The sequence below is a fragment of the Nannospalax galili genome, unplaced genomic scaffold, assembly GCF_000622305.1.
Source record: "Nannospalax galili isolate Female #2095 unplaced genomic scaffold, S.galili_v1.0 scaffold996, whole genome shotgun sequence".
Lineage (NCBI taxonomy): Eukaryota > Metazoa > Chordata > Mammalia > Rodentia > Spalacidae > Nannospalax > Nannospalax galili.
The window spans coordinates 2676741-2703038 of record NW_008339436.1 but is presented as its reverse complement, the minus strand read 5'-3'; the positions used below and the strand labels follow the sequence as shown (position 1 = coordinate 2703038).

Genomic DNA, 26298 nt, shown 5'->3' with positions numbered 1-26298 from the left:
ATGGACAACCTATGGTCCTGGGGTATGCCAGCTGTGTTAACCATCTCCATTTCACGAGGGAAAAAACAAGACTCAGTTCTGGGAACTGGACATAGCAAAAAAGTGGCTAGAAATGCTGGAAGATTCCAGGCTGACTCTCATGATCTACTCCTTGAAGCTCAGAGGGCTCTGCCTCCTTCTGCATCCTGAGCCTCTCCTGGTCCAGTCTTCACATTCTTATGGATGGAATAGAAACCAGAGTGACACCCATTGAGGATGAGCAAGATGCAAGACTCAGACCCCTGGTTCCTGGGAGAGAGCACCCAAGTGCTGACTCCAAGGACGTTTTGAGGCTAGCACACCAAGGCCTGATGTGATGCTGGTCACCATCCTGAGGCCTCCACATCCATCAGTGGTAATTGTGTTCTGATGAGGATCCACTAAATCTAGAGCTCAAGCCATGCTCCACAAATAGGGTTGCTGCAGTGTACTACTGAACACACCATCATTATAGAAATTTAAAATTTCTCATTCAAGGCATCTCAACTCACCATATCACCAATAATTGAGTTAAATAAATATAGTACTTTTACTACAGATCAGAATCCAAATTTACTATCTAAAAATTAGCACGAAATTTATCCTTGGTTATTGTTAATTTACTATCACCATTTTTTCAATGTTGCTCAAGAGACTCCTGAACTTCTTAACAGTACTACTTTCAGGAGAGGATGCATGGTGGTCTGGGTCTATTTTGTGTGTCTATAACCAAACATCTGAAACTGGATTTTTTTTTTTAGACAGAGTCTCCATGTAGCCCCAGCTAGCCTGGAACATGCTATGAAGACCAGGCTGGTTTAGATCTCACAAACATCCTCCTACCTCTGCTTCTCAAGTGCTAGTACTAAAGACATGTACTACTGTGCCCAGCTTCTGAAACTGGAAAGTTTATAAAGAACAGAAATTTATTTCTTATAGTTTGGAGGCTAAGAAGTCTAAGGTCAAGGCACTGGTACCAGGTGAGGACTTTGGTGTTTTATTATCCCATGATTGAAGGCAGAAAAGGCAAGAAAACACACCCACTAGACAGTTGACCTCATAGAATCTAATTCTTACATTCAGCGTCAATCCATTCACGAGGGTAGAGCCTCACGACGAAGGACCTTTTTCTAGGTCTCACCTCTCAACATTGTTACGCTGGGGATTACATTTTCAAAGCATACCTTGTGAGGACACCTTCAAACCATAGCAAAAAATAGTGGTGACGAGTCCTCCAAAGCGTATTTATTAGCAGTCACCCTGTGATGGGTGAAACTGAAAAGTCTCTTAGGAAGCATGCATGCTTTGAAAGCAGGGACTCAAGCAGGTATTGTATACCCCCGTCCACAGCAGTGCTGTTCATGACACAAGTATCTGTTGACAAATAAATGGATGCACACAATGGGTCAGCCTTAAAAAGGAAGCGCTGGGATGGAGAGATGGCTCAGCGGTTAAGAACACTGGTTGTTCTTGTAGAAGACTGGGGTTCAAATTCCAGCATCCACATACAGCTAACAACTGTCTGTAACTCCAGTTCCAGGAGATCTGATGGCCTCTTCTGTCTTCCGAGGGCATTGCATAACACGGGTGTACTTACCCGCATGCAAGCAATACACTCATACACATAAAAATAAAAAAAATAAAGGAAGTGTTGATCTATACTATAGCATAGATAGAGAGGTCCTGGTTACATTAGGCCGAGTGAAGTAAGCTAGACACAAAAGACCTTACTGCATGTGCTGGGTAGCTTCAGTGGTCAACTTGACACACGCTTGGGAAGAAGAAAGTTCAGTTGGGAAATTTTCTCTATCAGACTGGCCTGTTAGACATTCTCTTGATTGATGAATGATATGGGAGAGCCCAGCCCACCGTGGGCAGTGCCACCCCTGGTCAGGTGGTTCCGGGTTGTATAAGAAAGCAGGCTGAGCACAGGCCAGGGGAGCAAGCCAGTAAGCAACACTCCTCTATAGTCTGTACTTTGGTTTCTGCCCCAAGCTCCTGCCCTGGCCCCCCTCCATGATAAACTTCAAGATGAGGGTGAAATAAACCCTTTCTTCTCCAAGTTGGTTTTGGTCAGTGTTTTATCACAGCAATAGAAAGCAAATTAATACACTGCATAATCCCGCTTCCATAAGTTATCTCGAATAGTCTTATCCACAGAGACACAAAGCACAACAGTGGTTTCCAGGGCCTGAGAGAGTGGGGAGTTGTTCTTATACTTTTGGGCAATGAAAACTTGCTAGAGCTGGATGGTGGAGAGTTTCCTACAGCCCATCATTCCACAATGTGAATGTCTTTAATGCCATAGAATTTTACCCTTGAAAATTATTAAAATGGAAAATTTCATATTATGTACTTTTTCTAAAATAAAATTTAGAATAAAGAAAATAAAGAAGCAGGTGGTCTAGTGAGGTCAAAACTTGAGGCAACTCCCAGTGGCAGACTGGAAAGCAAAGGACGGGGTTCAGAGTTCCAGGGCACGTTTGCCTTATCTGGGCTCATCCATTTTTCTAGGCTGACCTCAGTGTCTTAGGAAACCAGTCTGAGAGCTGTAATGTCATATGCTACTCAGAGGAGCACACAGCCTGGCTGAACGTCACATAAGGAGGCAGGGAGGTGACTTCACTGGATACAAAAGCAGGTTGAGACAATGCAGAACAGGACAGGGCCGAGCTAGGCTGGGAGTGAGGACAGAGCTCATTTCATTAACGAGCTAGGAAGGGATAGGGAGTGTGGTCTTCCCTTGGAGCAAGTACTTAAAAATAAGTGCTACAGGGCTTGAGATAGAACTCAGTGCTTGTAAAGTATGTGCTTGGTATGTGCAAGGCCCTGGGTTTGATCCCTAGCACATTAAAAACCAGGGAGGCATGCAATACATCAGCATAGCCCTCGGCAAGCTGGAAGTAAAGTTAAAAACATAAGCTACTCTCTGCCTTGTTCCAGAATGGCAATTTCATTTGAAAAAAACACAATATTTTAGTTTTAAAACATATTAAATTTCTTTTGCAGTACTGAGGATGGAACCCAGGGCCTCACACCTGCCAGACAAGGACTCTTCCACCGGGTAAACAGCACCCTCTCCCCAATTTACAAAACAAATGCAAGTGGGTGCACACTAACTTGAAAGTAGACACTAAGGCCAGCCATCGTCTTAAGAGGTATGGACGTTTCCCCAGACCCAGGAATTCAACTGTAATTTCCTCACAGATGTTTCTAGATCCTGTTGGGGAGTTCCAAGTCTATGGGGCTGACTCTGACTGGCCCCTTGATTCATAGGTCCTGTATTTTTTGGAAAAAGTCTGTCAAGTCTTTTTTCACCAAAGAGGAAGGTGTTTCTGCAGGCCCCCAAGGCACACACACCAGGGATCCCCATCACAGACGTTGGTTAGGGGAGGCCTGAAGACTCTGCAAGCCCACACAGTCTGTTGACACCCCAGACAAATATGTTATTCCAGACTGGTCTCTGATGGAAACTGGAAGAGTCTGCCAGAGGGCTAAATATAGCAGTGTCTTTCTGCTGAGGTTGGAATCTCTAGGCAGCATGGTTTGGGCAGAAGACTTTAGGAAGAAAAATCTACAGGAAAAAAGAAAATCCCTTCCATGTGGCTCTCTCTCTCTCTCTCTCTCTCTCTCTCTCTCTCTCTCTCTCTTCAGTTTTCTGTTCAAAACAGTCTCACAGTCCTTCCACACGGCTGTTGTGCTTCTAAGCACTGAGAAGCTATACTAGAGATTACACTCTGTGAAGGGGAGCAGGGCGCAGCGTGTGGTGATAAAGAGGACAGGAGTCTGTCCTCAGAAGGCTTGAAGAGAAGAAAGCCATCATTTCATAACCTTATCCCAAGGGAGAGCATTCTGAGGAGGATAGCATGCCCCGGAAGCAAAGCCAGGAATTGGGACCATTACCTTAGGTCAGGGAAGGTCCTTGGGCAGTAGCTGGGGCTCCCCCTGGCAGAATACCATCTGGCACAGTACTCTGTGTGTTCTCAGGACATAGAATTGGAAGAGGGAGTTTTATCTCCAGTCTTCACTGAGAACAAGCTGATACAGGAGGCAGCAGGGTCAGTAGTCCTCCCAGCATGACCACTCCCTGTCCTGGCCTTGTGGGCAGCTTGTCCTTGGGTTGCAGCTCCCTGTACAAGTCTCCCACATGCCTATCCCTCTCTAAAGTATCCTTGCCCTTCTCTGCTCCTAAGGGCTGTACCACCCTTGAGGCGGGCTTGCTCTCCATGGAGAATTAGAAGAGTTAAATGACTTCCCAAAACAATGCCAGACCCAGGTTAGGGCGAAATCTTAGTACTCTAAAAGCGTGTTCATGCTACTGAGTGAGAAAAGCTAGGACTGAAGTTAATGAAAACAGGTTGTGTGGAGGAGAGATAATTCCAGACATTGAGCCGCATTGGGGTTCTAATCTTGGGTCTGGTAACCAAGTCAGAGAACAGTTGGCTTAGTTCATAGCGCTTGTTTAGTTCACAGCATCTGAGAGCTGCAGATGCCTGACAGAGGTGAGGGAAAGATAGGAAAGAATAAAAAGGTAAAGAGGAATGTCTTTAAAATTATTTATTTATTATTTTATATGTATGAGTGTTCTTCCTTCATGTAAGTGCACTCCTGTGTACAATGCCCATAGAGGCCAGAAGAGGGTGTTGGTACCCTAGAACTAGAATTACAGATAGCTGTTAGCTACCATGTGGATACTGGGAACTGAACCTGGGTCCTCTGTAAGAGTAGCTGGTGTACTTAACCACTGAGCCATCTCTCCAGCCCCAAGAGGGATGTGTTGACCAAAATTATATTAGGAAAAGAATGTGTGAGAACGTTCAAGGAAGACAGATGAAACAGCTTAGAGAAGGGGAGGAGAGGATGTCTGCGAGTTCTGAATGAGGACCACCAGGAGGCGCTGTCAACATCAAGTTGCTCCCAGGGTCCACAGAGATGGGAGGCACCATGGGCAAGGAGCTTCCTGGACTGGGTTCCACAGAAAAAGCAAGGACACAGTGTGTGTCTGCACACCCACACCTGTTAAATCAGGAGGCCCCAACTTATGTATGTATAAACTCCCTGATATCTGTCCTACCCAGCCACATGTTGGGAATGAACAGAAGGAATCTGTGCATTAGGAATGGCTTGCATCTTTATGCAATACCATGTGGACAGTAATAAACTGAATCATCTCCAACCTTTCAGATTACAACCAGCAAGAGTTAAAAGTAACCACCCACCAAGTTCCCTTCATTGATGATGAAAATGTGAGTTCCAGAGTTTAGAGACTTTGCTGTGTGGTCCTTTTCACTCAGGTGTTTATCCCACTTTCCAAAGACCTGTGATCAAGGCAGTCTCACCAGCCAGAGTGAAGAAAAACATGGAGCATTCAGCAGCCCCCTTTTCTTGCTCATAATTAGAGGTACTAGTGAAAACCCCTGGGCCCATCTCATGTCCCAGGCAGCCTCTCATCTCTCACTGTACACTCCAGTGCCCCTATAGGGGCTACCAGGGGCCTGGAACTACTGCCCTCTAGGGCCCAGTTCCTTTCTAGGAACAGGTCCACAAGCTGGTGGGTATCTATAGCCCAGGAAAACCCCTGTCCTCTGCCTCTTGGCTGCTTCTTAGCCCTTCATTAGGTCTCTCTCAGATGGCTACATCCCTCAAATGTGTATGCTGAGCCTTTTCTTTTGATTTCCAGGGCATGTCAGAACTAGCCCATAACTGGAAGAGTACATGGTTGATGCTGGGTAACTGTGAGTTTGAATTCAGCTCTTTAATGTAAGGTGTGGCCTTGGGAAAGTCACTCACAAGCACTCGGAACCTCATTTCTTAAAGGCACTCTGCAGTGACGATACCACCTGTCTTTCAGGGCCTCTGTGAAACTCCCAGCACCGCACGTGGCAAATACTCTGAACAGGAGCAAACATGAGGATGTCTTACCTACCAGCTCTTCTGTTTTGACCAAAGGACATAGGAGGAGGTCAGGAGAGACTTGTGGAGTTAGACCTTGACCTCTGAAAGGTGCCTGGGAGTGAGCTTACAGTGTATAATGATCCTGCCCTACTGCAGAACTGACCTAGCTCAAGTCAACAGGAGGCTACATAATGACCACCATTCACTGGATGCTTCCACTCAGATCCTGAAGGAGAACAGTTTGGAAGAGGTTACATCTAGATGTGGACGAAGTCCAGGCGTCTCTTGAAAACAAGGATATTTACTGGACTTGACAAAATACCGCCCTCTTAAGAACTGGCAGAACACTGCCATAATATGCAATCATTAAAGAACCATCTGAGTGTATGCTTGCTAGTTTCATACTATAGTCTGGGAAAACAAGTTTTTGCATAGTTTAATGGTTAGCACAAGATAAATTGCTTATTGTACTTTGTTTCTGGCCTGATCTGTATCTTTACATGTAATACCTGCTTGTAACCTTAGCTTAAAAAGTGTAAAAGAATGCTGCCTTGGAACGCAGAGCACTCTTCCCTACCAGAGGGTTGAGTCCTTTGCCTTCATTTTTCTGCCCACTTGCAGACCCAAGTCTCCACATGACCCCTTGATGAGAATAGACACCAGCACACCCTTGAGGAGGCCCAGGCAAGGGAAAAGGCTTGAAGGTACATGGGAAGGTACAGGCCTGGGTTCTGATCCTGATGACCACTGCCAAGGGGCCTTTGTTACCTCAGTGCTCTTTTCAATAAAGATCTCATGTGTCAAATGACTGGAAATGGAAGGGGATTTTAACAAAGGACTCTTAATTACAACACTCTGCACAGAAGTGATGCTCCTAAGGATTAAATGCTGTGGTTTAGATGAGCATCCTTTCAATGTCCATTCAACTTGATCCCTGGGTGCTGCTACTGGGAGGCAATACCACCACTGTTGGGTGGTGCAGCCTAGCTACAGGCAGTTAGGCCTGTGGAGAGGGCATGGCCTTGAAGGGTGTTGTAGGATCAGAGTCCCTTCCTCTTCCTCTGTTTTCTGACTGAGGATGTAAGCAGTTTTCTCTGTCTTGAGTTCCTGCCATGATATGTTGCCTTCACCAGAGGCCCAAAGCCACAGGGCCATTTTATCCAGCATTGGAAAATCCAGAACCATGAGCCAAAGTGTACCTTGTCCCTCTATAAGTTAATCACTTTGAGTGTTTCGTCATTGTGATGGAAGCTAACACATCAAATCATTGTTTGCTGGAGACTAGATGCGCTGGCACTGCCATGTTGGAGAAGAAATCAAACTACACTGTTCTGTGAGGCTCTCTTAGCATAATAACAGCCCCTGTCTCTCCACTGATGTGTCAAAGAATCCCCAGAAAGCCCCATCTGAGGTCCTGTGGTCAGTCCTCCTCACGCTCACTCTGCAGTGTAGACAACCCTGGCTCACCTGAGGGCTTGAGTTCTTCCACTCCCCTGCCTCTGGTAGAGATTGGTCTGGAACTTAGCACCCCTGTGCTCTTGCCCCTGTGGCACCAAAGCCTGTGCCAGGGCCCAGTCAGGGCTTCCTGATCCTCAAGGCTCTTGCTCCAGGTGGTGCTGAAGCCAGAGCTGTGTGGCTGGTTGTCTGTGAGGGACCTGGCAGTCCAGAATCCTGGTCTCAGCACATCACACATTACAGTGACTGCCCCTGCTACAGTACCAGCCCTTGTTCCATCCATACACAGTGGTTCTTCTTACAGCAAAGGGTCTTGGCTACTTCTCTAGGAGGTTGGTCTGTATCCTGAGTGCTAGGGAACAGGATTCTAGGGGCGTTGGAGATGACGTGGACAGGTTGCACTTTAGGGTCAGCTCTGGTAATGCCTGTAGGATTAGATGGCAAAGGACACATTAGGGGTAAGCACGTGGTCTGTAAGAGACCTGATTCAAGCTGATGGCAAGCAGGAACCATGTGAATGGAGAGGACGAAGCAATACTGGCCATACAAAGGAGAAACACAGGAAACAGCAAACTGAGTGCTCCAAACCCCTTCATCTTCTCTGCTAATTTGGGTAAAATTGCACTGGCTTAATGAGATGAGACAGAAAATGTGTTACACTTGGGGCCTGGCACCCAGCATTTTCCAATAAAAGTCAGCAGTAGTTCCCACATCTGTAGTGATGTCATATTTACTCTACAGGCTATGTGGCAGAGTTCATAAGCAGGATGGTTGGGTAAGTATCAAAGGCCCAGGTGCTCACTGACCCCTGAGGAAACATGAGAGATGCTAAGGGCGAAGGGCCAGTGGGAAACTACGGTGCTCAGGAGGGTGGTCCAGCTGGAGCAGAATTCTCAGAGACCTCAGGATCCAAGGTAGACCATGGTCATAAACATGAGTGTTAATGAGAGAGAAGGAGCCAAGGGTTGATGGCATAGGAATCCCTCTCTGAAAGGCTGTGTAAAAGAAGGAGCACCAGGAAAAAAGATTGGTGGTGGTCCAAGAAGAAGGAGGTGCACTGTGCCTCAAAATCAGAGAGCTGACTTCAAAGAGGAAAAGGTCCTCTGCGTGCCAGGGTGCTCAGCAATGATGCCAGAAGTAGGTGAGCAGTGCTGAGTTTAGAGGCAGCCAAGGGCAGCTGGCATTGTGAGAGGCTGGAGAGAGACTGGACCTGCAGGGAACAGAGTTTGGTGGTAGAGGGAAGGAGCCAGAGGACACTTACAGCTTGGGAGGAGGTCTGTCCCTGGTGAGAGAGACTTGTCAATTTAGAGATTGAGGGAGAAGTTAAAGATGAAAAAAACAAACAAAACGGAAATGCTACCTAGAGAAGACAACTACCAGGAAGCAGGAAATGGATCCTGAAATCCTGATAAGGCAAAAGAGTAAAGTGTGGGGCAGGAACAAGATGCTTCAAAGACTTCCAAACCAACCACACGCTGGCCTGGGCTGCAGTCCCAGGGCACTGAAGGCACTGAGGGAACCTGTAGGCTGTCCAGGCTGAAGGAGGAATAAAACAAAGGAGATCTTTCAAAGAGAAAGATTGGTAACCCCAATCTTTAGCTGAGCCAAGCACAGTTCTAAAAGAGAGCACCAGTCGGGGGCCACAAGGAGTAGACAGGCTTCCTGGAGCCAGTCTTGTGGTGGGGTGGGGATGTCACAATTAACATGCATGAGAACTACAGTGGTATGCATATATGAAAACGTTGCAATGAAATCCGTTTTGTACACTAACTACAAAAGTGAATAATAAAATTAACATCATGGAGACAGCACGAGATGGAGAGTCAAGGGCCCGGATCCCAACGGGCGGTCCCTTTCCTTCTCAGCTTATCACACTGCTCTCTGGGGATGCTGACAGTGAGGACCCTGGCATGAGAACCTCGTCTTGAAGAGTCCTTGGCCTTATAATTCATAGGTCACTTTAGGACACTGAGGAGCCAGGACTCTAATTCTCATACACAACACAGGTATCTGCCTAAGGACTCCTGGCTACTGGTGGATTTCCTAAGACCCTCCCTAGACCAAGAGTCTGAGGTTCTCATTAAACACACAAACGGGAAGGAATCCCACCCAGCAGCCCTAAGCAGCTACAAGCTGCGGTAAGGAAACAGCTTCTTTCCTTTCAGCCACAGGGCGACCCCCACACAGACCAGGGGTTAATGAGCTTTTCTCCTGTTTTTGATGGAGGATGCTTGTAATAAAGTTTAATGTGGAAGAACAAGATGCATATAACCTAAGCAGTAAACACCTCTAATTCTATTTATAACTACAGGGTGCTTAACCATAAGACACTAAACTGACAAGGAACTAATCAAGATGTGTTTATTAGAAAGCATAAAAAGATGACACCAACTCATCTCTTAGAAATGACTACAGAGGGCTGGGGCGGGGTGGCACATGCCTTTAATACCAGTATTTGGGAGGCAGAAGCAGGCATAGTTCTGTGAGATCAAGGCCAGCCTGGTCAACATTATAAGTTCCAGGGTAGCTGGAGCTATAGGGGGACCCTGTCTTGAAAAGCAAACAAACAAACAAAAAGGAAAAAGAAACAATAGAGTTCACTGCAATTCTGGTGGGATGATGGGGCTACAGGGAGACCCTGTCTCAAAAATAGATAGAATTGACAACAGAAGGAGCAGAACACGGTCACACCACCCTCATGCCCGTGCATCTGTTAAGAGTCGGGTCTAAGTTCACTGCACAAAAACGATGCAGATTGCTTTAGGAAAGAAATACTAGGTAAACCAGACATGGCTCAGTGCCCAAGCCTTATACACTTGTAGGATTTCCCCCCTCTCCACCCCCAGGGAATTTTTTTTTAATGAAAAACATGCAATTCATTCACAATGAGCTAAGACACAGTCTCTATTCTATGATCTCTGCAGAGTTCCTATCACTGAGAAACACTCTCCGGGCACTCCCCCATCCCTCTTGTTGAGTGTTCTCTGATCTCCTTCTCTAGCTTCCTTACCTGCTCTGGACCTGCCATCCCAGCCACCCTCTATCACTCTGGTCTAGCCACATTTCTTCTTCATTGGGGAACATCTCCCTAAGGATTTTGCCCACTGTCAGGGCTCCAGCTCTGGTCTTATACTTTGAGCATACCTCAGTCCCTGTAGCGCTCCAGATTCATGTTTCCAACAGTTAATATCCTTGTTACTCAAGTGTGGCCTAAAGGTCAAAAGCCTGGACATTCTCTGGGAGCTAAAGAGAAGCTCAGAATCCCAGGTCCCATTCCAGACCCCCTGAACCAAGATCTGCATTTTACCAAGGTCCCACGTGACCTGTACACAGCTTAATGTTAAGGTGCACTGGTCTGTAGTCCATCCACCTGCACACTCCATTGTCACTGAAGTACAAGGTCACATAGAGTGGATTGCAGACCTTTCCCTAATGCTAAGAATTTATGCTTTGTTTTCCTTCCTAAGGAACAGCTTCTGTTTCATATATGGGGGTTAGGAGGTGGTTCTGGATGGGAATCATCATTCTTACCATCATTCCTATCACATAACTACCTAAAAGGGCTCCAAGTGACATTGCTGGGTCATCCTCTGGACCTGGCCTTCTCATTCAGGAGGACCAGAAGGGTATCCTGTTGTATGGAAGCTTTCTTAAACCTCAGAGCTGACACAGAAAGGCTCCCTCCAATATACCCACACATGGCTCTTTGGAGTCAACCTCTTGACACTGTTCACAGTGTGCTAATGTCCCTACTCCAAACCTGAAGATATCTTCCTTGAGGAGTGAGTCAGTGTGTGAACTCTCCACTGAGAAGGACGTCTCTCAGGCAGAAGGGCACAGAGCTCAGTGGGAGATCAAAGTTGCAAGAACAGTACAACCCCTACATCCACAGTTATCCACAGGTGCTATACTATAGATTCAACCAACTATGGATTGGAAAAAATTGGTACTGAATATGTACACACTTGTTTTCATAGCATTTACAGTATATTAGGAATTATAAATAATCTAGAGATGATCTAAGTATCCAGAAGATGTGTATAGATTATATGCATGTACTATATTCATTATTTTATATGAGTGATGACTACTATAGGTTTGGATGTCCACTGAGGTCCTAGAAAAAAAACCTCAAGAACAAGAGACCGCTGTATAGCCATTGGCTATAGGTGCCTTGAGTAAGGATGTTCAATGTATTTTTTTTTCTTGTTGTGCTGGAAGAAAAAGAGTGATGCACATACCCTTTTAGAATTATTCCCGTAGTGATCTGTCTCAATAGAGCAGACCTGGGATTTAAGCAGAAGGACAGTGAGGTAGTTTATGGGATTAAAGGAGGATCTGAAGAAAGAAAAGAGTATGGGGGACTTAGGAGACCTGGGACCAGGAGTCTGTGTTTCTAGAACATTCTTATCTATGTTAATCTCTCAGTCTCTAGGGGCCTCAGTCTGTCATTTTCAAAAGGAAAACACCTTTCCTTCTCTTCCCTCCCTAACATATTTTCTCTCTCTCTCTCTCTCTCTCTCTCTCTCTCTCTCTCTCTCTTTCTCACAAGGGCTGACTAGTTGAGATTGGCCACATGGGTGCTCTGGGTCATTTTTGATTTTTGTGCAATAAGTATGACCATAAATAATCTCAAAAAGTGATTATTTGGCCAACCCACATAATCACGCATTCAGGAAATGACGGCCAGGCATGTTTTCTCTGTGCCCTTACAGAGCTTTAGCGCTGTGTGAGGAGATGATCTTAATGGAAGCCCAGCTCTCTACACGGCCATGGGTGGCTTAGCTCAGGCCTTGGGACTTTGATTGCAAGAGAAGTTCATTCAGGTTTGACTATATGTTCCTTTTGCGTTTAATACAATGATTCCTGCTAACTGTGGCCTAGGCCAAAATCATCCCCAATTGCACTCTCTATGAAAAGCCACTGTTCTGAGCAATGGGTCCATGTCTGCTTTAATTGCTTTAAATATACAAGCAACCATCCATTTTGGAAATTACTCAATGATTACATCATTGCTCCCATCAATCCAAGGAGAACTTTTTGTAATTTCTAGTTAAATGATATTTCCCCTCACTTAGCATTAGAAATACCAGAACATGACTATTTGGTCTATTTGGTAGATAATAAATGACTAGACACATTTTCTAAGCAAGAATGCTAAAATCTGTCACTTCAAATAAATAGCAGGTACAAATCACCCGTTGGCCCTGCTCTGAGAGCGCTTCTATGGTTTCCTTCTGGTAATGATGAAATAAGCTCCCCAAGATGTTGTGTGTGGCTTCTACTGCCCATTACAAGGCATTTTCAGGAGGAAATGTTCAACAGGCTCCCTGTTTGCACAACTTGCTCTGGAGCTTGAGTGAAAAAGGCTCAATGGAATCTAACAATTAGAGAGTCCAAATGGCTCTCAAAAGCATGTGCTGTTCTTAGTGGGATGTGTTCATGTCCACACATGATCACTCTAAGCTCTCACTGGATCCCAAAGGGTGGGCTTGGGGGTTTGAGAGTCTCAGAAGACACTACTTCTTACCCTGATCCCATCATCTCTTCATATGCCCCACTCTACCCCACTTGGCACCTCAGCGACCCCCAACCTGCCCATATGACTATTTGTGTAAATTAGGAAATCACTTTGTGTCCTCAGAATACTACAAAACCATCTGCTAGGACAATGCCATGATGAAACAGCATTCCCTATGATAATTAGGAGATGATGGTATCCTAATCATGTGTTTTCCCCCTTCCAAAAAAGATGCCCTGGAAAGTTCTAGTACATTATCTGAAATGACCTTTCTTCTTCAAAATCTGCATTTTAGACCTGGCACAGGGATGGAATGAGATGCAGGTGTCATCAGAGAGAATCAACTCCAGGCCAGTTTTGCAGGAAACTAGTATATGTCCCATGTGGATCCTTTCCAATAAATCACAAGAAGTATTCATAAGGAATTCTAGGTCTGTGGGAGTATTACTGCTGTAGGGCTAAGTTTGGGGGCAAAAGTTTGCTTTTGGCAAAGCTACTTCAGGGGTATGAACAGTGCTCAGAGGTAGAGGTCTTGTTAGAACATGTGCAAAATCCCCTGGGTTTAATCCCAAGCACTGCAAAAAAGTGTTCTTTTGAAAGTGCAGATTGGCTTTAGCACAAATGTCAAGAAAGATCATTTGTGTAGTGGTTTACAGTTTCCAGAATGAGGCAATGCTCATTATCCCAATTAGCTTTCAGGAATTCTAGGAGGGGTTCAGTTACTTTTATGTATACAGACAGTGAAGCAATTAGGGATCATAAGCTCAACTAAGTCATATTGATATAGAGGAGTACAACTCACACCCATCTGTGTCTAAAATAGATGATTTATCATATATACATGGTAAATTACATAGCCAAACATTTTTTATAGAGTGCAGTCAATGGCCTCCCCTAGTACACTCACATCCAGAAACATCCTTAACACAGTGACAGGATGACACAGAATGGACCTTCTTCCAGCAAGTCCAAAATTTCTGTATATTTTGCAGGTCCACAGAGCAACTTCCCCATAGATTTATGTCCCGCGTGCTGCTAACAGCCACCCAAGCCTGTCATATTTCACATGCAAGACCGAGATGGGCAAGGCACTAGGCAAGACCAGAGTCTTCTCCCCGACATGACACAGTTTTCCAGCATGGCTTGTACTTGTGCTTCTCCTACCTGGAGGCAATCAGGTCAAAAATCTCTTCTTTCCCATTAATAGGCATTCAGCCTGAGTGGAGAGTGTTTGACACACACTGCAGAGGCCTACTTGCCCCCTGTGTCCACTGGTGGCACACTTGCTTCTTTGGGAAAGAATGAGGGTGGTTTTCCTAATACTCCACATCTGCCTTGCCAAGGGGGACAATGGCATCCTTTGGACCTGTAGCCTTGAGGAATCATGGGTCTAAAGAGAAGCACCAGAGTTTTCTGAGACAGACCTCAGACTTCCCACCATCATCCCCTCAGCCAATATCAGAGCATCTATTTAAAACAATGGATGCCATCATAACCAGCTGTTTGCCACCACCATCGGAGGTATTCTGTGCTCTGTGACCCAGCAATGCCATCTGAGCCTCAGAAAACCAGTGACTCCACGTTTCACCCCGCTCTGTGGCTTCTACAGACATTTTCTGAACCCATAAACTGGTGCTTGATATCATGGACATGATGAGGTGATAGATTAAAATTAAGATTTTCTTTTTGGTTTTTGGTAAGACTCGGGGGGAAAGAGAAGATGTCACAGGTTGGCTCAGCAAATGCTTTTGGAATCCAAGTCCTTGTGTCTCAGGGTTAGGCCAGGGACCTCTTGTCTTAGAGACATGGCTGAGGACTGTGGGCCCTCTTCCTTGGGAGGGGCGTACTACAGACACTGGAATGCCATGGGAATGGGTCCCCACTATAGCAAAGGCACAGGTGAAAGTACAAAAATAGGCCTTTGTTTCTGAGTACCATAAATAATGGGGCAGCACAGGTGACAACCAGAGCAGAGGCCTCATTACAGCTGGTTCTCCTCGAAAAGGATCTGTGCGTACACGGTGCTGCTGGGGGCATCGTTGGCAGCCCGGTGCGGTTTGATCAGCTCCAGCTCAGCATAGGTCAAGTTTTCCTCAGCAATCTTTGGCTATATAGAAAAAAAAGAAACAGAAACAAAAGCAAAATACAATTTAAACTGACCTTAGGCAGTTAAATATCACAGATTCATTTACCAAGTACATATTTTCACAGTATTTGGAGGACTAAAAGGGAAATGTGTACACAAAAGTAAATAAATAAAGGCGCATATGAAGCACAATAACATAAGAAGATGTATCTTCTTGTCTTATATAGAAGTCTGTTTCTGCCAGGAGAACTGTGATTTATGTTGAAGTTGATAAAGTACTTGCAAAAAATGATTGAACATTAGGTCACAGAGCATACCTAAGTCTGAAAAGCAAAACGAACTAATAGCACTGGTCCAAAGGAAATATACAAAAGACAGAAACAAGCCTCCTTGGAATTAACAATGACCGTAGAAAATTCTGTGAATGATACAATCACATAAAACTAAAAATTCAGAGTATCTAGAAAACAATGATAAAAATATTACTCGCCAGGCCCCAAAGAACAGTGCTGGAGCAGTGCTCAAGAAAAATCCTAGTTTAAATATTTTATTATTTAACAGCACAAAGAGAGTCAAGCATCAAATTCAGAAAAAAAGGAAGAAATCAACAAAAAGCAGAAAACAGACAAACAAGGATATCTAAAAGCTGGTGTTTGGAAAACACCTATTACCACATAAACTGAAAAACTGACCAATATAAAAAGGAAAAAATACAAGAAAGCAAAAATGAATAAAACAGAAAAATGAGGAAGGGCACAGAATGTAAATGAAGGGAATTTTTACAAACTTTTGTGAGACCATTTGGCTCATCTTACTGGGAAAAAATGAAATGCTGGGCAAAATGATGATGTCCCATAAAAATATAAATGATAAATGTGAGTTGCAGGGTATCTGGATGCACTAATTATTCTGAAAGGGGTAGGAAAGAAGGGCTGTCTCTTAACAGCACCAGGAGGGTTCTTTTACAGGAAATTTCTAAAAGAAGTTCTTTTAAGGAGCAGATAATTTCAGAGTGATTAAGCTGATCTCGAGCACAAAAGGAAGAAAACCTTGATGTATGTTAGAACAAATCATGTACTCACATAAATTTTAATTCAAATTTATTCAGAGAGAATGAAGAAAGAAGTATATAAAATAGGTAATCATATTCAAGTCGATTTGAGTCTAAGAATGCAAACATGGGTCAATATTTTTTAAATCTATTAATATGATTTATAATAGTAATAGATTAAAAAAGAAAAAACTTACATTTATCTCTATAGATGCTGGAAAGTCACTCAATAATATTAAAAAATTCTTAAAATCAATTTCAGAATTAAGTAGTCATAGATGTATATTTTCTTAACATGATTAAGAAACATTAAGATAATAAATAACTGGTAATCCAGCTCTACTGTCTTAAAAATATGCAACTGAAGGAATTTAAATATGATAGTGATGAGAGAGGAATAGGCATATTTATTAGCTGAGAAACTCCAGAAATGAACTGAAGTATCATTTTTTCAGTAAATGCTATTGAAATACTCAGGCAGCTCCTTGAGAAAATAAAACAAAATTACATTCCTATATCATTCCAAATAAGTTAAAGATTTGGAAAATACACCCATAAAAGTATTGAAAGAACACATGGGAAACTTTTAGAAAAACCATCTCAGGAGTGTGGAAGGTATTTACAAGTGTGATAACATCCAGGAGAAGGGAGAGGTGGTGTAAATTTTCATGCTGCCGCTGGCAAAATAGTCTCCAAATGACGTCAGAGGGCAATCAAAAAGATCAAGGAGGGTGTTTGAAGTTCATACCAGAGGGGCCCACAGTCAGCAAAGATTAGGACCAGCAATCTGCCAGAACATGAAGCAGAAGACAGAATGTGAAGCAGAAGACATCAGAGCTCTCTGATGGTTCATGGGAAAGAAAGCACAGAGACTCTTACACAGATGAAATGAGATACAACCTTGCTCATCCCGAGATGCAAAGCTTCAAATCACACGTAGACATCACTTTTTGTCTTTAAGTTGCCCTAACTAACCTATTTCTCCTGTACCATTGATAGGGATGTTCTGTGGGAGAAGAAAAACCCAAGAAACTGAAAGTTCATCAGGAAAAATCTGGGACATTCAAACAATAGAACACACTATAGTATAGTCCTTAAAAATGATAGAGTTGGGGCTGGGGGTGTAGCTCTGTGGTACAGCACATGCCTAGTAAGCGCAAGGCACCATGCTTAATCCACAGCACCACAAATGGCATTTTAAAAAATGGAGCTGTACAGGTTTTGCATAACAAAAGTATCATTTATGAAAATATGTAGGTATGCATGTATGTAAGTAAACATATGTGTACAAGTTATATACTTGGAAGACCCTGGGATCCCTGGAAAATTATGTAGCAACTGGAGACCCATTAGCCATGGCTCCTAGGGATGTAAACTGGGTGGCTGGGAAGATGCACACTTTATTATATTTCTTGGCTAGTACCTTTCAGATTTTGCAGTAGACATATGTATTTAATCAATGTAATAATTTAAATTAGTAATTAGATAATTTCTTATGTAGGCATTTTATTCCAGCAACTCTCCTCACTCCAAACTAGATGTTAGATTTGAATTTTTGGCTTTGAATTTTAGTTTTGTTGTTATTTTTAATCTTGTTCTTTTAAATGAAATTGTCAGCTTATATCTTTCTTAACTTACGGAAATTCAGGACAAAGACTGCTTGCGTTGAAGAAGTTTTTTTTTTTTCTTTCTTTTTTTGTCTTTTTGAGACAGGGTCTCCCTATAGTCCCCAGCTGGCCTGGAACTCACTGTGTAGACCAGGCTGACCTCAAACTCAGAGATCCGCCTGCCTCTGTCTCTGCTGGAATTAAAGGCATGCACCACCACACCAGGCGAATCTAAGTTTCTTAAAAAGAATGTCCAAGCAAAAAGCCTCTTTTCTCTTGATGAAGCACCAGAATAGGACAAGAAGCATGAGGCAGAGATAGACGAAGAGATTGCAGGAGGCACTTCTGGTCCAGTCCACCGCCAAGCACTCTGTGCAATTTGTCTAGCCATTTTTCAAGTTCAAAGTTAAGCACATTTATAGGGATGGAATTTTTGCTTGTCCTTTGACACCAAGTCTCTACACTGCTTCTCAGTTGTCCACATCTTACCAGCCAACAAAAACCCTGTTTACATTCTTGCCTTTTGGTTTAATTACATTTCACACTATAATGATTCCATTTAGAAATGCCATGTGTCTTCAAATAAGTACTCAAAACCCAACTCATGTAAATTTTAGAACCAAGATTTATGAAATCATATTGTCAAGTTGTTTTATTGCATTACTTTGAAATCGTATTGTTTTCTAGTGTAGATTATCTGTTTATTCTTAAGTTATTTCATTACGTTTGGATATGAAAAATAACACCAGCTTTCTCAATACAGGTCACCAGGCTGCTGGGCTGATGTGTTGTTTTCATACATTTTTATGATGTTCCTATAGTAAACATAATTTAATAAAACCAAAGCACACTAAATAAATAATTGCATCTAGAAAAGCAATAAAAACAAATAAAATTAGTACTTTCATAAGTGGAAAAGGTATTTCAATTACTGCTACAAGCAACAACCCACCATAAAATGTGTACAATCATTTCCCTTATGCATATTTCTGGAATGTAATAATTTGATTGAAGATATGAGGCAGCACACAGGCAGCCCAAGGTTGTGAAGTGTATACAGTTTACAGTAGAAGATACATACTATTTAAAGGTGCAGACTTTGGCACCTTTAAAGAACCTATTGTTTTTCTGGGAGGCTCATGTGGCGGGCACCATCAACCATGTGCTTAATCACATTTCTCCGCTTATTTAACTGGAAATAAATTCTTAACAGCCAATGAAAGGAGGCAAATGTGTCCTTCTCACTGGTTTTCATGAATTTGCTTTTGTGTGTACTGATGCCTCAGTGAAAGACTGAGGTCCACCATTTCCAGCTTGGAAATGGTTTCTGGCATCTCTCGGTAAGACTAGAGAAGTACAGTAGTAAAGCCAGGAGCAGAATGCCATGGTCAAGGCAGCTGGTTGCAACAGCACAAGGTAAGGGGCCAGCTGCAAAGCCTTACCTGCTTCCGCTCAGGCTCTATCACCCACTAGACAAACCCAGCTTTGCTCAGCTAAGGCATCACTGCCAGACTCGATGGCAATTCCAAGCCTACAGAAAAGTGCTGGGTCTCTGGAGATGGATTAGAAAGCATTCTGTTAGTTCCCTGCAGGCCACCAGCTCTCAAAACAGCCCTCATCGGGCTTGCATGCTACTCTTGGGAAGCTGGAAGGATAGAAATATAGTTAGTGCTCTGTATCTGTGAATTCTGCAACCAATTGTGGATTGAAAATTGGGGGGAAAGTTGCAATTGTTCTAAATACGTAGACCTTTTCCCTGTCATTATTCTCCAAACAACACAGCATATTAACTATTTATACAGCATTTACATTGCATTCAGTATTGTAGATAAGCTAGGCATGATCTGAGTTATACAGAAAGATGTATGTAGGCTAGATGCCAAGGTTAATACGCACCATGTTATATAAGGGACTCAATCACCCATGGCTTTTGGTTTACATTCTGGAACATTCCCCAAGGAATCAGAGGCTATACTTGGGCATCGGTGCTTAGAGCCCAAAGATCAGTACTGTTGAACCTGCTGTTCCCAAACACTCTTGCAACCTCAGGTTCACTGAAAGTATAGCAGAAGTTGCCAGAAGTGGGACTCCCAGTTGTAGAGATGTTACTGAATTATCTGGAAAAAAGTGAACACACCAGCTCTGAGGGAGGCAGGTCTGCTGTCAGTTGTCCCTGAGCTCCTTGGCACCTGCAGCCTCTCAAGGTCACTTTTCTTTTGTTGCTTCTCTTCCCCTCACGCTGAGGACACAGGAAGCAGGAAAAGGATATGTGGAAGAGCTGTGTCTCAGGAAGAGACTGGTCGTTGCTGAGTCAAAGACAGAGAAATCCTACAGAAAAGGGCTCCTCGCCCAGGGAAAGGCCCTTGCTACTCCTGTATGCTCAGGTCGTCCTGAGCAAGGTCTCTTTTTTCTTCTACTTAAAAAAAAGTAGATTCAGAGCCTCCTGAGACAGCAAGAATGATAAATCAAAGCCAATGTGTTCAAGGTGGTGGAGGGAAATGAAGGAGGTGTCTGGTCTCTGGCCTCGGGAAACCCCTGGACCAGCTGGGGATGTATGTGAGGTCTCTGGGTTTAGATGACTGGGGACTGAAACTCACTCCTATGTCATTCAGGTCAGCAAATTGTGTAAGATACAGTACCATTCCTACAGTGATGGAGACATGATTGTGTAATTTGTCAAGCCAGAAAGCACTGTCTTGTAACCAACGCAAAGATGCCACAGGTAGGGCAGGGGTCCTGCCCTATGTGCAGGGATTTTGCTCTGTCTTGTGGGTAGTGGTGGCATTTAACCTGTGGGCAGCTCTCAGTAATCACAGCTGCCTGCTGCTTTCCATGCAGAAAAGAAAGAATCCTTAAGGGAAGGACAGTGGAACATAGACTATGATGTCAATAGGACCAGGGGCTGAGCTGGGCAAGAGGCTTTATGCCTTCCCAGCAGAGAAACCTACCTCAAAGACCTTTCTGGTCCATTGTATGGAACACCAAAGCAGCCTTTCTAGCAGCAAAGGCTGCAGGCTGCAAATCTCCCAAGGGAATGTAGGCACTGAGAGTGTCAGGGGTTATTCAACCAATGCAAAACAGCCTCCCTCCCAGATGCTCCTCTGAGACTTCCCAAGAGGCGCGGAGTTCAGGTTTATATATGCTAATTCCTTGACAGTAGAAGTTCTTCCCGCCTTCCACACAAAATGGCTCCTACTCCTTCAAAACCAGCAGTAGTTTCAAGACCCTCCCCAACATTATCTGTGGCCACACCCTCCACTACAGGCTAAACTTGTGACATCTCTGGTAGTGCATTCTGAGGTACTGGAATTTCCCTCCCTCTCTAATTATCATCATCACTGAGTTGCTCAGTAGCAAAGGAACCACGGGATAGCCCAATAAATTACTATGAATCAACCTATTCATGTGAATGAGATCTAAGAGCATTCTAAACACGCTCCTAAACTGTGTTCTCAAAGGTACGTAATATCTCTCCTAATCCTGTTTCCTCTCAGGTGCACACATGTGCGCAGTCATCCCTCTGAGTTCTATTCAGCCTCCTGCCATATCTCCTAGTGGCATAAGACAAGCCTTTAAAAACTTATTTACATGCGATAAAATTAATTTTTCAGTTGTACACAGTTCTGTGAATCTTAACACAGAGATTGCTGTAAGCACACCCATGGTCAGGTGCAGAATAGTTTCATGGCACTCCCTTGGGCTGAACCTGTACTCTAACCTGTGGCCACCACAGATTGCTTTCTTCGCCATGATTTTGTGTCTTTGACAATGTCATATCAAAGACACTATGCAGTATGTAACTTTTTGGAACTGATTTTTCTGCTCAGCATAATTTTCATCACCATTCATATGATTTATTGTATGTACAAATTATTTTATTTATTTTTGCTGCTGAGATATAGTCCAGAGTATTTTATGTAGTACAGTTGACATAACCATTCTCCTCTTGAATAACAAGGGTTTTTTTTTTTTCAAAATTTGAGTTGCTACCAAAAGAGTCAATTATAGGTTTATAAATACTCACTTATAGGTTTTTGTGGGCATTTCATTTCTCTACAGTAAACACCCCAGAGTGGGACCACTGAGCATGTTTGGCTCCAAGAAGCTGCTGATTGTCAAGAAGGTACCAATTTGCCCTCCTGCCTGAGAAGTATGAGTTTCAACAGTTCCAAACCCTTGTTGCCATTTGCTTTTTTCTTTAGCCATGTTAGTAGGTATTGGGGGCACAGTAATCTCCCAGCCTTGGGGAACTCACCAATCCTAGATTTCAACTCAAGCTGTCATTGATGGGTATGGAGCCAGGTTAAATTCTCACATGGCATGACTTCTCCTGTGAGCACACAGGCCATGACCTGAATCCAGTAGGAAGACTTGCATTCTACATGTGACAGAGTAGGTGAAAAATTCAGAGCCTTGGCTAGCTTGCCTACATCCTTCTGCTCCACCAATGGTAAGGCACTAGAGACCACAGATGCCAGCTCAGGCTGCCTCTCTGTCCTCTAATTTAAGCCTTTCTTTGCTCCAGTTTAGGATGATGGTTATGGAAAGCACACCACGAGGAGGGAATGATTTGGCTTTGCTGACACTAAGAAAAACAACCTCAAGAGATTCAGAAGTTTCACATCTCTTTGAAACACATGCTTCAACTCCTAATGCATACTTAGAGGATTTCATCTTGTGGGTGTGTTTCCATGGATTTAACTGAATGTTATCCTTCCTGGGTGGGTAGGGATTTGACAATCTCTTATGCAGACTCCTACAAAACAGTGCTTTCTCATAGAGATTTCAGTTGGATGAACAAGTTGAATTAAGTTTGCAGGAATAAAAGAAAAATGCAACTTCAGCCACTGCCAGTTCCCGCTGTTAAGAGTTCAGTTGGGTAATACCATTATCATAGCAACAGATCAATACTTGGGACATGGGAGGTTTGTGCTAACGTCACCTCAGAGTGCCAGCACAGGCTACAGTTCTACAGAGTTGCACTATCAGGAATCTGTTTACCCAAGAGACCATGAAAATTATCAGGGGCAGACTTCCTCTTCTTCCTTCAAGATAAGTGCTCATTTTTTATTCAACAGAGAAGTAACTGGTAAAACAAACCCTCCCTGAAGCCCCTGCACACTGCCAGCAGGAGCGCTGAGGCTGTTGTTCAGTACGCTGTCATCCACGGAAAGCCTCAGGACTCTCTACAAGACCACACAGGAAAGAAAAGTATGCATGGGTCCCACTAGTCACAGTGCACCAGCATCCTTGAGCAAGAACTTGACTTTGTGTTTGAGTTATGTGGCTTGCTGACTGGCATGCTTATGAGAAGGATGAAAACTAACAGAAGAAATATTTTTTCTCAGTGTTCAATAAAGGGGAAATGGCATGATACAGAAGTGGCTTTGGGAGGTAGCTCAGTGTAGTGGCTTAGACTTGGTCCTTCTGAGAACAGAACAATGCATGAAAACTAACTTTCACCATTCCATTCATTCCTCACCTCTGCATGGTGGGGCCAATGATTACACCCATGTCATAGACAGACAGGCTCTGAAAGGCAGGAGGCTACTGGGAGTGGTAGCACATGCCTGTCATCCCAGCACTCAGGAGGTGGAAGCAAGCGGGGGAAACTTGAGGCCAGTCTGGACTACCCTGTCTCAAAAACCTAACAGTAGCAAACAGACAACCCCTTCCAAAATGGCAGGTACCCAAAGTACCAGGTACACCTGGGAGGAACCTGAGTTCAGAGCTGTCAGTCCTGCCTGGGATCACTCTCTGGGAAAAATGTGTGGGAATTACAACATTTCAAGTCACGGCAGTGAGTATATTTGGAAGCAAATGCCTTGTATCAAGGTGAGCAGGCAAGAGGACAGCAGGCCCATTCCCTAGAAGCAGGCTTCAGATCCCAGTAGGAAAAGAGTGAAGGACCATTAGCACAAACTGCATGAGGCTTGGACAGAGGTTCGCACCACTCAGTGGGCAGAGTGAGATCCAACTGAAGGGTCTGAGGGTGAAGGGAGAAGTCCCAATCTCATTAGAGGCCAGGTTTGGTGTGGAGGAATGGAGGACCCGAAGCCATACAGTATAAGACTTTCCAAAGACAGCCACACAGAACCGCCGAGAACGGGAGAAGGTGATGGCAGGGCAGAGAAGAATCCCACTAGAGAGTCCTCAGGTTTCTGCAGGTGCTCACCTCTCCAAGATAGGTAGCCTCCCAAATGGGAGCACATGCACATATGACCAGCATGGGGTAGAGGTGACAAGGATGCAGACTCTGCTTGGTCAGGTTGTGTGTGAGGTGCTCACAGGCTCACTTGGAAGCATCTGCTGGATAATGAAAAGATAAAGCCGAGTGTTGGATTGGGGGAGGAGGCTGGAGAAGTTCAGGTGATTTTCTAAGGAAACCGTGGAGTCGATCATCAGGACTCCTCACCAGCTCCTTGGAGCAGACGTCTCGAATCCACCAGGATCTCTGCTCCAGGAAAAGAGTCTGCTAGAAGCCCCTGCTATGACTTTTGCTGCTAGAGCCAGAGGGCCTGGTGAACCAGGAGCCTCAGGGCTGGATTCAGTTGTACTCCTAAAGCCAACATGCAGCTGCGACTGCTCACTGAGGTGCATCTTGACAATTTGACCCAAGGTCCAGAGACACAGGGGATCTAGGCAGTCTCCATGGCACAAAACACCAGTGTGATCTAGGATTACAGAAAACAGGAAAATCTGAACTCAGAAGAAAAAATTTAGAGACAAAGATTTCAGTCTATTGACGTTTGTTGATAGCTCACATTGGATGAACTTGCCAGGAAGTTCTGAACTAAGCAAATTCACATCATGCTCTTCAGTCCAGAGATCTCAAACGGTGTTTATCAAAGTGTATCCTCAGGATGAGTTCAGTGCGATAGAAGGCCATATGCTGAGGCTAACTATGCTTGGGACAGTCGGAAGTGACTGTCCATCTACAGAACATGTTGTAGCCAGCACAGAAAGGCCAAGGCTAAACATTATAGGCTCTAGAGTTTGCAAGTCAACAGACAGATGGATGCCTCTAGATTTCACCAACACATACTTTGCAAGTGAAAATGTGATTAGAGATAATGGTTTTAGGAAGGTTCCTGACACATGAAACTTCTCATGGCTGCACAGCGATGCTCCATAAGCTGATAAATTCAGTCATCTTCTTTTCCATGTGGACCAGGGATGCATGCATCCCCAGTCGCTTTCCCAAAGTACTTTTACTGGAAGCATCACTCAAGATAGTTTTTCTGCTTAGAATAAAATGTGTTCAATTATCTACTTCAGCCATGGTGTGTATTCTGGGAAACTTTAACCCTATCCCATGTGGCATTCTGTTTCACTGATCATGAAAGGGTCTGGTAGTAGTGCTCAGGAGATAAGAAGATAAGAAGTTGTGTGGCCTTGGACAAGTCACTGAACCTCTCCATGCTTTGTGTTTCCTCATTTGTGATGTGCAATAGTACCTCTCTTACAGGGTGATTTTTCAGGATTAAAGTCATGACACATGTAACACACTTAGAGGGGCTCCTGACAGGCCTGTACAAAATGCTATATAAGTGCCTCATTATTACCATCATTGCTATCACCTTTATTACATGCTATGAACAAGCACTGTTTCAGCAATTGGTTCCTTGGAAATATTTGAAGGCAGACAGAAGAAAGCATTCAGAGGCTCTTTGAAAATGCTGTGTGTTAGGAGCTGCTGGACTCCTGAGGCATTGGTCCATTACCAAATACACACAGTGCTTTCATTTTTTTAGTAGTAGGCAATATAACCCTACCAAATAACAAGTTAAATCACACCACTGCCCTACACAGCTTCGCTAGGAGGCTTTGTCTTACTCATAATAAGACCCAGAGGACTCTGTCCTATGTCCCACTTCAGCTACTCCTTGGTCCACCTTGCAGACCAGGGTTCCAGCCATATTGGTCTCTGTGTGTTTCCTGGACATACCAGTGCTCCTTGCTTGGGAATGATGCCAGAGCTTTTGTTCCTATTATGCTCTCTGTCTAGAAGGTTCTCTCCTACTCCATAGTGAATCCTGCTCCCTCATGTCACCAGGGTTTGCTCCAATATGGTATTCTCCTTATCAAACACAGTCTCTTCCTGGTCCTTGCTTGGCTTTTGGAAGGTGATTGGATAGACTCTATCCAAGCTGAATTAAGGGTATCCCTCACATAATGACCCCACTTCTAAAAATGCCTCCTGCAGAAATACACTGATGTGTGAAAGGTTATTCACTACAACAGCTATCCTAAAAGTGGAAAATTAGTGCAAACTATACAGCCAAGAGCTGAAGTCTAGTTAAAGAAGTGATCCTGGAGCACGCTGAAGTTCTCAAAGAACAAGGCAGAGCTCTGTGACCGATGCAGTGAGATGTTGGCATGCTGTTGAGGAAGACCACCCAAGTGTTGGCTCTGCTGTTGTCAGAGCATGCAGGGCTCCATGGCATTATGAGACCCCTTCCTTTGTTCATCTTCTGTCTTCTCCCACTAGAATGTATCAATAGCACCTAATATTGCCTTGGCGCAATGACAACTCTATGCAGAAGGTACTCTCACTGTCATCATCATTTTATAAGTACAGAAATGAAGACAAACAGCATGCTAGAGGCCAATGGCTAGTAAGTGGCAGAGATGATGATAGAGCCCAGCCTCTAACGGCCTCATG

At 44.0% G+C, this 26298-nt stretch overlaps 1 protein-coding gene across 1 annotated transcript in view; it reads right to left on the bottom strand.

Annotated features, from left to right (window-relative positions):
- Window positions 1-13700: 13700 nt before the first annotated feature.
- Vstm4 (V-set and transmembrane domain containing 4) overlaps window positions 13701-26298 on the bottom strand; it is a 106272-nt gene continuing 93674 nt past the window's right edge. Inside the window, exon 8 of the mRNA XM_008834138.2 lies at window positions 13701-14996. Coding sequence (XP_008832360.1) covers window positions 14871-14996 — 126 coding nt within the window. The 3' untranslated portion in view covers window positions 13701-14870. The remainder of the gene's footprint in view (window positions 14997-26298) is intronic.